The sequence below is a fragment of the Alosa alosa genome, chromosome 23 (genome assembly GCF_017589495.1).
Source record: "Alosa alosa isolate M-15738 ecotype Scorff River chromosome 23, AALO_Geno_1.1, whole genome shotgun sequence".
NCBI lineage: Eukaryota > Metazoa > Chordata > Actinopteri > Clupeiformes > Clupeidae > Alosa > Alosa alosa.
The window spans coordinates 20,015,384-20,027,883 of NC_063211.1; the positions used below are offsets into that span (position 1 = coordinate 20,015,384).

The 12,500-nt window shown below is 43.6% G+C and overlaps 1 protein-coding gene across 1 annotated transcript in view; it reads right to left on the reverse strand.

Moving 5' to 3' along the window:
* Positions 1 to 9,058: 9,058 nt before the first annotated feature.
* sh3bp4a (SH3-domain binding protein 4a) overlaps positions 9,059 to 12,500 on the reverse strand; it is a 36,046-nt gene continuing 32,604 nt past the window's right edge. Inside the window, 1 exon segment of the mRNA XM_048235240.1 lies at positions 9,059 to 11,339. Coding sequence (XP_048091197.1) covers positions 11,115 to 11,339 — 225 coding nt within the window. The 3' untranslated portion in view covers positions 9,059 to 11,114.

Consider the following 12,500-nt stretch of genomic DNA (forward strand, 5'->3'; position numbering starts at 1 on the left):
TTCTGAAAAACCACAGTGAGAAAGAAACAAGACCTTGAACAGCTATTTCTTCAAAATCTTCACAGGTCTGTGTGCTGTGCTCTGAATACACAGTGTATTGATTCCACACCAAACCTCTGATCAAAACATTCATAATTCAACTCCGTACCCAAAACCCCAAGTTCCCTTCATACCCTGGATGTCCAGAGCTGAATCTCAAGCAGCCCCATGGAGTGTTTCTCCAGGAGAGGGCTGTTAAATGCTGAGACCATGGATGTGGTTTTGAAACTGTCTGGGTGTTTCAAGAAGGTCACCACTCCACTGCCCCACTGAACACATTAGCGCTGCGGTTGCCAGGTAATGCCCCTCTGAATACAACAGCGCTGCGGTTGCGGTTGCCAGGTGCTGGCCTTTACCGTCACTTTGCTTGATGCCAGGGTTGTTGGCAATTATGGAAATGTTCCCGGGAATGGAGTGAGCGTTTCAGAAGGCAGAGTGTAAAATGTGAGTGAAATGAGCCAATGGCCGACAGCAGCAAAATGGGTAAAATGTGTCTCATGATGGATATGTGCTGACACAGACAGCACACCTGTACTAGAGGAGTTAAAGGAGAATTCCGGTGTGATATTGACCTAAAGTGTATTGAAACATGATACCGAGTGTGAACGTATGTCTCATAGCCCATCTCGGCTTGTCCCCTGCACTCCAAAATCTGGCTAGTTAGCCGATGCTACCAACAGCTTTTTTTCAATAGTGGTGCTTCGCATCGGGCTAGCCATGCAAATAAATCACTGTTTTACACCCATTTACGAGGCTCAATGTATCTCCACACTTCATTGGTAGACTTCGAGGGCCCTGACATTTAAAACGAGACATTGAGAACTTTGAAAAAGCACTGGTAGTTTACTTACAAGGCGATTTATACAGACAGTATCTTCCACGCGAGTTTAGCGTTTGCAGCCATCTTGAATTTAGTCCGCGATAAATTCGAGCAAATCAGTAAGAATGAACAGGTATGATAAGGGATCAGATTCCAAAAATAATTCAGTGGAAATGCATGGATTCCAGTTGCTGCTACTGGAAGAAACTGCCATCCATACAATGTATTTTTTAGGGAAGACCTTGAATATTTCAGGAAAACAAATGCCAAAAGACCTGTCAAATTGAGTGCATCATGGAATGAAAACATGATTAAGAAGACCCCAGACTGTTGAGCAGCTGAAATCCTACATGGGACAGGAATGGGACAACATTTAATTCTCAAAACTCTAGCAACTGGTCTCCTTAGTTCCTAAAAATGTACAGAATGTTCTTAAATAAAGAGGTGAAGCAGCACATTGGTAAACATGCCCCTGTCCCAACTTTTGTTTTAAAAACATGTTGCTGGCATTAAATTAAAAATGAACATATATTTTCCACGAAATAGACAAATTTGTCATTTTCAGTATTTGATGTTAAGTCATTTTTGCAGCTAAATATAGGTTTTTGAAATTTGTAGATTATCACATTCTGTTTTTATTTGCATTTTACACAATGTCCCAACTTTGTCTATGGGCTTGTAGTAAAACGAGCGCACAATTGACTAAAATGAGCGCACAATCTAGTAAAATGAAATGAATGTTGCACAAAAAAATATCTTGCAATGACGACCTCCCGGGCTCCATAGTAATTTCATGTGAAATGTTAAATGAAATTCACCATCTAAATCCATTTGAACATGTTTAACCATTCCATGCTATAGTCTTTTTTCTGTTTCCTTTTTCTTTTTTCCTGAGTATCACAGAGGCTAAAGTAGGCTCTGTGATATATTGGTCTTTTTATTAACTTTTTAGGTTGTTGTGTTTGGTCAGCAACACAGCAACAGAATGCGTGGATTTTCTGTCCTAAGACTTTAATGGACCTTTTTGGCCTTGGCTTATGAAAGCCTTTCAGTAACTCAGCAATTTTGGACATTTACCATCCCAAAGGAAACAAAAATGCTAAAAATAAAAACAGCAAGCCATTAACATGGAATGTCACTGTTTAAAAAAAAAAAAAGCTTTGAAGAAGTGAAGAGTTAACAGAAATGCTGCCAAAGTAATTACTAAAGCCGGCTGTCAGGTTTTCTGATACAATGTGAATGTGCACTTTTTTTTATTTTCTCTCCTCTGGGAGACACTGTTAAATGGATTTATCTGATAGCGCCTCATTGATTAATAGGATGGTGAGCGAGCAAGAGAGGGGAGAGAGAGAAGAAGGGAGAGAGAGGCAGACAGGAAGTGAAAGACAAGGAAAGGGAAAGAAAGAGTGAAAGAGCTAGTTAGAGAGAGGAAGAGAAAAAAAGTGAGAGAAAGAATGAGTGGAAGAGAGAGAGAAAGAGATAGAGAGGGAGAGAGGTATAGAGAGACAGAGGGAGGGAGGGAGGAAGAGAGAGCGAGACAGAGAGAGAGACAGAAAGAGAGAGAGGGAGAGGTATATAGAAAGACAGAATCATTCTCCGTGGCTTTATCCGTCCCCTCCATGCGGCTCAGTCAGAGGAAGGGACTATGCAATTAAAGAGCTTAGTGACCGCGCCGCGGCAACCCTGCTCTCGCGCTCCCTCACTTCCTCTCCCAATGGCTAGCCACCACGTCCACGTCCACCTCAGGGACACAAGATATTTAAGACAGTGTGTGTGTGCGCGCGTGTGTGTGAAACAAAAAGATGTATTAGGTGATCCTTCAGCGCGCCATTTTCTTTATAGCGTCATTAGCTGAGATTTACAGAGCTCTTCCATGTGGTTTTACAACTAAAGTGGGGCTAACGGTGGTCTAATGGTGGCTTAGGCTATATATTGCACACTGCCACTGAGGTAAAAAACAACAACAAGCACCTCTCTGATGGCCTTAAGTAGCAGTAAGTCTTCATTTAGCCCTCTGAAGATGTAGAACTCTTTCTCTCTCTCCCTCCCTCTCTTTCTCTCTCTGTCTCTCCCTCCCTCCTTTCCTCCCTCTCGCTCTTTTCCTCCTCTTGATGTTGGTGCATCTAATACACAGAGTACCCTTCATCTCTCTCTCTCTCTCTCTCTCTCCCTCTACCCCTTTCTTTTGGTCTCACCCCACCTCTCTCTTATCTCTCCCTCTGTCTCATCCTCTCTTTCTATCCCTTTCTCTCTCCCTCCCTCTCTGTCTCTATCCCTTTCCTTGTCCCTCTCTGTCTTTCTTTCTCTCCCTCTATCTGACTCTACCCCTCTCTCTCTTTGTCTCTATCCCCCTCTATTTCTCCCTCTCTTTGTCTCTATCCCTCTCTCTCTCTCTCCCTCTCTCTTTGTCCCTATCCCTCTCGCTCTCTCTCTCCCAGCTCCTATCACAGCCATGTGTCGCCAGCAGACAATGAGGGGCTTTTTTCCAGTCTTCACTCTGAGGAAACCAAGATCTGAAGATACCCTTGACAACCCTTGTGTGTGTGTGTGTGTGTGTGCGTGCACATGCTCTTGTGTGTGTGTCCTCCTGTGTGAGTGTGGGGGGAAGTAACCATAGAGACACTGCGTTATCAAAGCAGCAGCATATTATGCCGATGTTTCCCCTTGCTGCTGCAGGCTCTCTGTAAATGACTGTAAATTAAATGGCAAGGTGAGACTTTGTGACAGTCTGAGAAATCTGGTGCAAAGCATCTTTCCCCTTTGTGCGATTAATGGATTTTGTACATGGGCCCTGTAAGAAATAAACTTAAATATCCTTCACCACACGGCTAGGATGTGGTCTCGTAATCAGGGTCTGATTGCATGTCCATTCAGAATCTGAACTGTCATTAGCCTCCTCTCCTCTTACTGTCTCTAGGCTGTGGTTCTGACTCAGACTTGAGAATCATCATTTAGTTGATTACTTCCTCAATTTCATTATTATCTTTTCAAATCATAGTTTTTTTTCAAATCAAAATCACAGTGTTCATAAATCATAGTGTTCAAACAACTTGTGGAACATGCATCCATAACAACCAGTGTGTTGTTTTCTACTTTCCCCCAGTTTGGACTTTATAGCTGTTTTCTTTTAAAATCGAATTGCCCTTCATCATGGTAAAGATAAAGGACAACAGGAAAAAAGATAAAGCTCAATAAAATGGATGTCAGATTTGATTTGGAGTTCAAATGCATCCTGCCCAGTGAGATGATGAGCACAATGCGTGTTATATAATACGGATACATGAGAGAAGCACAGTGTAACACAACAAGCTTCAACCTGAGCTTTCCTGCATGGCTACACCCTTGTCAACAGTGCAAACTACGTCATAGGGCAATGACATGCTATGGAGGAGGAGAGGATTCAGTTGCAGGGATATGTGAGTGTGTGTGTGTGTGTGTGGTGTGTTGTGTTGGGGTGTTGGGTGTTGGGGCAGGCTATCGTATGTGCCTCATTTGTGTTCATTACCGTATGCATGATTCACACGCCGGAGGGTCACCCCCCCCCCCCCCCACACACACCCTCATACACACACACAGAAACCCTACAATGGGCTGACCCCTTCCTCTGCCAGCCAGCTAGATGTCCATTCAGCTGTATCCAGGCGACCATGAAGAATGCCCACTCTCTCCCACGTAACCAACCCCCCCCCCAACCACACACACACACACACACACACACACACATATACACACAATCCCTCCAGGGCACAGGGGCCAAGCTCCATGGATACACAAGTCCCATCCCTCTGCTGGACGGCTGCCTATTGTCATGCCTGAATAATTATGGAGCTTTTAATTAACCTAATTAGGAGACGGAGACGGGACCATGTGACAGTTGATAACGTCATCATCAGGATGATTTAGGCGTTTCTTCCTTCTTCCACTCACAGACGGACAAGAATGTGGTCTTTTATAGGCCTGGGAAGCTTTGGAGGAGAATGGGAGTCTCATGCCGCTCACCACCTACAGAACAATACTGAGCCCTGTACCTCCACTTTTGTCTCACGCGCCGCTGTTTTCCTCGGTTGACCGAGGAATGTGATTCTGTGAAAAGATAACCAGAGCTTACTGGCTTTAAGCTGGCTGGATCTTTCCAGTAAGATATTTGGGGGAGGGAGACAAAAAAAGAGTGTAAAGTGAGTGATACAGTAAGCAGCTAAGTCGTCGTTTTCTCGTACACAGAGTTGCAAGGAGATGAGGAGAGAAATTAGAGATGATAAATTCCTTTCCCCCCGCCCAGCGTCGAGGATCCTGGATAGATCAGTAGGCTTTGCATGATCAGAGAGGGAAAGAGAGAGAGAGAGAGGGAGGGACAGAGAGAGAGAGAGATGAATAGAATTCAGAAGCAGAACTACGGAGCTTTAATGTCCTCATATCAGAGGGAACCCTCTCTCAGATGCCAAAGAAGATGTTATGATTCAAAGGGGAGCTCTGCACATCAACACGGCTCACATACAATACAACCTGGGGACAGGGAGAACTTCCTTTAAATCTGACAGAACTAGGCTCTCTTTCAGTCAAAGTCAAAGTCAAAGTCAAAGTCAGCTTTATTGTCAATTTCTTCACATGTTCCAGACATACAAAGAGATCGAAATTACGCTTTCTCACTATCCCACGGTGAAGACAAGACATATTTGACCAATTTTAAGTCCACAGACAAACATAACATTCAAGTAAACAAAAAAAGTAAGTAAATAAGTAAATAAGAGGGCACATATAATAATAATGAAAAATATAAGAGCAGCAAAATTTTGTTGAAATTGTGCATAGACAGTCAATAAAATACTAGTGCAAATACTGTAAAATACTATAAAATACTGTTTGACCTAAGTAATAAAAGAAAGTGGCATAGTGGTGCAAGTTATGTAAGAGCAGCAGAAGTGTTGTGTTTTCAGGACAACAACACCAAGTTGTAAAGTGTACAAGTGTGCAAGTGTTCAAGTGTGCAGGTGGAGTAGTGCAGGCGGCCATTGTGGGTCCAATGTCCAGGATGTTATGTAGCTGAGGGTGGAGGGGGGAGAGGAGGGAGAGAGTTCAGCATCCTTACAGCTTGGTGTATGAAGCTGTTAGTGAGTCTGGTAGTCGCGGGGCGCAGGCTTCTGTACCTCTTCCCAGAGGGCAGTAGATCAAACAGATTGTGAGCCGGGGTGACTTGCATCACTCACAATTTTGGTCGCCTTATGGTGAGGTGGGTGGTGTAAATGTCCTTCAGGGAGGGGAGTGAAGCACCAATGATCCTTCCAGCTGTGTTCACTATGCGCTGCAGGGCTTTCCTGTTGTATTCAGTGCAGCTTCCGCCCCACACAGCGATACAGCTGGAGAGGATGCTCTCAATGGTGCCTCGGTAGAATGTGGTCATGATGGCTGGTGGAGCACTTGCTCGCCTGAGTTTTTCAGCGAGGAAGTACAGGCTGAGCTCTCTTAGCCAGTGATGCAGTGTTGGTGGTCCAGGAGAGGTCTTCACTGATGTGCACCCCCAGGGAATTTGGTGCTGCTCGCCTCTCACCACCACAGCACCGTCGATGGTCAGTGGCAGGTGTTGGGTGTGACCTCTCCCGGAAGTCAACAACAATCTCTTTGGTCTTGCTGACGTTCAGCAGGAGGTTGTTGTCCCTGCACCACGTGGTCAGATGGTCGACCTCCAACCTGTATTGAGTCTCGCCGCCCTTGGTGATGAGACCCACCAGAGTTGTGTCGCCAGCAAATTTCACTATGTGATTGTTGCTGTAGGTTGCAGTGCAGTCATCGTCAGCAGGGTGAAGAGCAGCGGACTGAGCACGCAGCCTTGGGGGCCCCTGTGCTCAGTGTGATGCTGCTTGAGGTATTGTTGCCAACACGTACTACTTGGGGCCTCTGACAGAGAGGAAGTCCAGTAGCCAGTTGCAGAGGTAGGTACTGAGTCCTAGTTTGTCAAGTTTGCAGATGAGTTGTTGTGGTATTATGGTGTTGAATGCAGAACTGAAGTCTATAAACAGCAATCTCACATATGAGCCTTTTTCCAGGTGGGTGAGGGCTGGGTGGAGGGCAGAGCAGATTGCATCCTCTGTAGACCGCTTGGCTCGGTATGCAAACTGGAAGGGGTCCAGGGTGGGGAGAATGGCTTTGATATGTGACATGACAAGCCGGAGTCAAAGCACTTCATGATGATGGGTGTCAGTGCCACAGGGGCGGTAGTCATTGAAGCAGGATGGAGCAGTTTTCTTCGGGTACAGGTATGATGGTGGCAGCTTTGAAACATGATGGGGACGATGGCTTGCTTCAGGGAAGTGTTAAAGATGTCTGTGAAGACATCCTTAAGCTCCCCGAGTCCTTCAGCATCTACGACCTGGGATGTTGTCTGGACCTGTTGCCTTACGGTGTTGATAGCAGCAAGTGTCCTCTTCACGCTGTCGGCAGAGAGGCACAGGGGCTGCTCATGTAGAGGGGATGGGTCTTCTGTGGGCAGGTGCTGTTTTGTGCTTCAAAGCTGAGCAAAGAAGCGGTTCAGGTTGTTGAGCAGAGGGATGTTGCTCTCACAGCTCTGTGGCGGGCTTGTCCCGTGAGGGCCTGAATGCCCTGCCATAGGCTTTGTGAGTTCCTGCTGTCTTTGAAGTGGGTGGTTATCTTGTGAGTGTATTCCTTTTTGCTTCCTTGATGCCACGGGACAGGTTGGCTCTCTGCTGTTTTCATGCCAGCTTCATCCCCAGCTCTGTAGGCTTTGTCTCTGGCCCTCAGCAGCCTGAGGACATCCCCCCTGTCAGCCATGGCTTCCAGTTAGCCCGAGTGATGATGTCTTTTGTGTGGGTCACATCATCGATGCACTTGGTGATGTAAGAGGTTACAGTGTCTGTATACTCCTCTATGTCTGTCCGGTTGTTGTAAGTGGCTGCCTGCTTGAACATTTCCCAGTCTGTTGTGTCAAAGCAGTCTTGAAGAGCATCGGAGGCTCCCTCAGGCCACACTTTTACCTGCTTACTAACCGGGTTTGTTAAACTTTACCCTTTGTCTGTATGCGGGCATTAGCATAACAGTGATATGGTCTGAAAGTCCAATGTGGGGGAGGCTGTCCCTTTCCCCATTTGATGAAACTGTACTGCAAATGCAAATGGGCTGGACTTTCCATCGCTGTATACTCCTAAAGACACACTTGACAATGCTGCTTTCAATTACAGTTGAGGGCCAAAGCATCTTCTTGTCATGAGATTTAGCCTCTGGCTAATTAAAAATAGCATGCTAGAACTCTGCATACGATGACTGTGCTTGACATTGCTTTCTTGACATTTTTGTTTTGTAGCTAAATATTGATTTAAAGCATTCCAGCCTTTGTTTTTCCCTATTCATTAATCTGAGTATGATCAAGTTGCTTCTAAAAGCATAAAAGCACACTTGAATTCCTTTCCTGTGGCTGCAATTAATTCTGTGATTCAGGCATAGTGTACGATTGATTTCTAGCGTCAGCGTGATCCGAGTGCTTAGAAATGCTGAGAGTATGCACACGTAGCGTAAAAGCAAACACAGGGTTTGGAGGAAACCCAAACACTCTGAGTACCCTGTGTCTCCAACCTCTATGAGACACACACACACACACACACACTCACAGACACATTCCCTTTTTCAGCAGAGCCCACAGCAGGAGAACGTCCCAAGTGTGTCGACTGGTTTATTCGCCTTCGCTTTGTGTCTATAGCAACCCAGAGACACTATAACTACAATACCTGCCAACTCTGCTGCTGATAACAAACAGAGGTCTGTGAGGCATGCTGAAGCATCCCTTTCTTCAGTAACTGTAATACAAATTATAACTCGAATCCCTTTGTCAGAAGATGGCTCGTCTCCATGCCTTTGTCAGTGAATAACTTTGTTATTGTTTTTTAACTATGACTATGAGGTTACAGTACTGGATTGGACCCTAGTGAATAGACCTATCAGCCTATATTTACAGTACACCATAGATAATATAAACACACTTTTCTCTACGGAAAGTGTATCTAGACTGGATCCAATCATTACATGAAATCTTGCTTATGAACAATACTTAATCTACCATCATTCTTCCATGTCATATCTGTCTCTTTTGTTAAGATATTTAAGCAAAAGAGAGCAATGTTTTGTTTTCTTAAAGTGGTGTGACTCATACAAGTGTAGGCAGCTCAAAACTCACAGAGAAAAAAAAACATGTAGTACCTGACAGCTGTTTTATTGAATCCATGGGAACAAAATGTAACAGCACAGTTGGAGCTTGTTCCCCCTACATGTTTGGCAGAAACTAAGACAAAAGCGGTGGAATTTCAATCAAGTAATTTAGTCACAATGACTTGTGGCAAACACAAAGGCAATCAGGGCTAAATAGTTTGATTGAACTTCCCCAAAAGAGCAGTATGCCAATCATTAAAAAAAAATGAATTCCACAGATCTATGAGACCAACCAAAAAAAAAAACAAAAGCAACAAAAAGACAAAAAGGTCAAAACAAAGTAATTGTTCTAACCATACAGAATATATACATTCAGTTTCCCACAGATATAGATGCAGTCACCAAACAGTAACAGAAATCCAGCAAATGTACAGTACAGTACTAGCGATTGGAGGGGAAAGCTGACAGAAAGCAAAGCCTTGCAATGAAGGTTGATTTTTTCCTTTGTCTTTTCATATTGTTGGCATTGCCGAATCATGTAATTAAGGGAAAAAAACAGCAGAAAACACAGACTACAAAAAAACAAAAAAACAAAACAAAACAAAAATACCCTTCCTTTCTTTTCCTTCAATACCTGCTTCGCAAGGGCAAATAAATCGCATGAAAGGAGAATTATATAGTAAACCATGGCAACAATAAGAACCAAACCGTCATAAATACATAATTACAGCATAAACTCATTTATTTTTTTCCACAGATCCTATTGGTAACACAGCAATAACGGAAATAATACTGCAACAGAATACTCTGAGGGTTTTTGTGTGACCAAAACTCTGCTGTAACACCATTTGTAAGACTCTCATAAGTGTATTGGAATGGGCATCAAAACTCTGGGATAGTTTGCACTGGCTGGACACAAAAAAACACTCTCTCAGAATGCTCTCCTAACTTCATTCACTTTTTAAAGCAGTGTTTTTTCTCATTAATTCTTTAGTAATATCGCAGTTGTTGTTAATGCTTGGGAAACATCGATCGATATCTGGTGAATTCAGGATAGAAGCTAACAAGCAGCAGCATATTTGTTACTGAATCACAAAGGAGACACACATTTTTACACTGGGCTAACCACCGTGTAAACTGAATCAACTGCATTCTATAGGAATTTAATTAGAACAAAACCCTTACGTGTAAATGCCAGTTCAAATTAAGACAGCATTTCCTCAGAGAGCTTAATGAGGATTACACAACTGTGGGCAGTCATTTTTAAATTAGCATGTGAGTGTGAGTTTGTCATGCCAAACTTGAGTTGCTGCAAAATGCTCAACTAAAATGCAGCTTAAAGGCTGAGGGTTCATCATTTTGGCAACTGAAAAGCAAGTCAGGTTGTATGTGGAGACCTCACATACTTCAACATGAGAGAAGAAGCAGCTGCAAACATAAAACACTGCGTGAAAATGAACGTAACCAATTTTTTTATTCAGTGTTTTTTCTCCTTTTCTAAAAACTGACATTGAAAATTGTCACAGTGGTTCTAAAAATCATTGCTGTGCCATTTCTTTAAAAAAATACAAATAGCAAGGGACATTACCAGGTAGAAACGACCCTTGTGTTCTCAAAAAAATAACTATGCTGAAACCACGTCAGTGTTTTGGCTTGAACTGGCTTACTATGAGGGCGTCACTGGGAAGGGGAAAGATCAGCATTCAGCCAACGTCCGAGGATCGTTTGAGGCAAAATAGACAGGGTTTACAAGAACATTTACAGTATATATGAGAAGCCAGGTTGAAGATCCACATGTACAGTAACAGCCGGGTTATAACGTACACACAACTGAGGCGTTCCATTTGTGGAGCGTATGCTGCAGCAATTATCTTCCACTGTCATCTATGGAACTCGCTAGACCACATGAGGCAGCGGTGCGTAGATTCGAAAAAATTAGACCAGTCTTCTAGAACAATTTTTATGCTCCGGAACACTTCAGTTGTGTGCCTGGTATAGCCTGACTGCAAGAGTTCAAGGCCTGTTGGAGCTTTTAGTCCGACCAGGAGGTGCTTCAACTAACAGCGGAGGAGGAGGAGGGGTAGAGTGGTTGTAGGGGCGTGGCTTAGATGGCGAAATCATCCTGAGGGGCGGGGCAGAAGGCGGAGCTGCGTAGCATGTCCAGGCAGTTGACAAGGATGAGCGTGCCCGTCAGGTGCTTCCAGCGCTTGGTGATGGGGCTCCTCATGCGGTCCAGGCCCAAGTGCAGTTCTTGGATCACGTCACGGTAGCTGTCCCCGATCTGGGCCGCCCACGTCAGCAGGAAGTCATACGCCGGCTTCCACATGGCCTGCCAGGAGACGCCCAAAGAGGAGGGGACACAGCGGTCAGTGATAAGGCTCTGAGTGTACGCATTCTTTCTCTCTCTCACACACACACACACACACACACACACACACACACATGGTGCTCAGAGGTGTGTTATGGATGTGTTGTGTCATAGTGTTGGGAGAGGGAACTAAACCACATTGAGTATTTACTAGGGCTGGGCGATATGGCTGAAAACTGTCTCACGATATAAGTATTTCATATCAGTCGATATCGATAATTATTGATTTTTTAAAAAAATTCTATTTCAGATAAGGACCAGAAGGGAAAAAAAGTTACATTTAAACACTTTTATTTTAAACTTTATTTTTATCACCTCAGTTATCAATCAAAGCAAACAGGGAAAAGAAATAGCAACACAATCATGAAAAACACTCAAATAAATAAATGTGCACATAAGTTTGAATGAAAAGCAGCACTGGTTGAAGCCTGGAAATATTGTAAACAAAGTAGCTTAATTTGCTAGTTTAATCATAGTCTAACTGGTTAGAGTAGACTGTTCAGTTTCCCCACGTGTTTACACGTTTCAAATGACTCAAATGACAGGCCCGTTTGAGTCTTGGAAAATACTTTTCATCGGGATTGAGATGATTAGAATTTACAGTAGCAGTCAATTTGAATGCAACAGTTTTGAACAAATTCCATGCTAACTGGATTTAATAGCAATTTAGCCAGTCGTCTTGCACGATTGTGAATGTTTGGATTACATGTGCATGCAGAGGAGGGATGCACCTGTTGAGAGGCAGAGAGAGAGAGCACAGGCAAGGACTCATTGAGAGTCTGTGTTGAGGTAGGCCTACTTCTATCGCCTACTCTGGTAAAGATGCACATATAGCTACAATGCAAGATATATTTTGCCTGTTTATTTATGGACAACGTAAGGCAGGAGGTGTGTGTTGCTTTTAATTATCGAATGTTCTATTGAACATATTTTTTTATTGATATTGATTACATGTCTATTGAGATACATATAGCTATCGTTTTATCGCCCAGCCCTAGTATTTACTTTCAAAAGACAGTGACCATGGAAATCAGTTTGTCATGTTTGGTAATTAAACTAACTGGTTCCAAAACAGCTATGCTAATAGAGATAATTTAGCTAATTTTGAATCAAATTGATTTA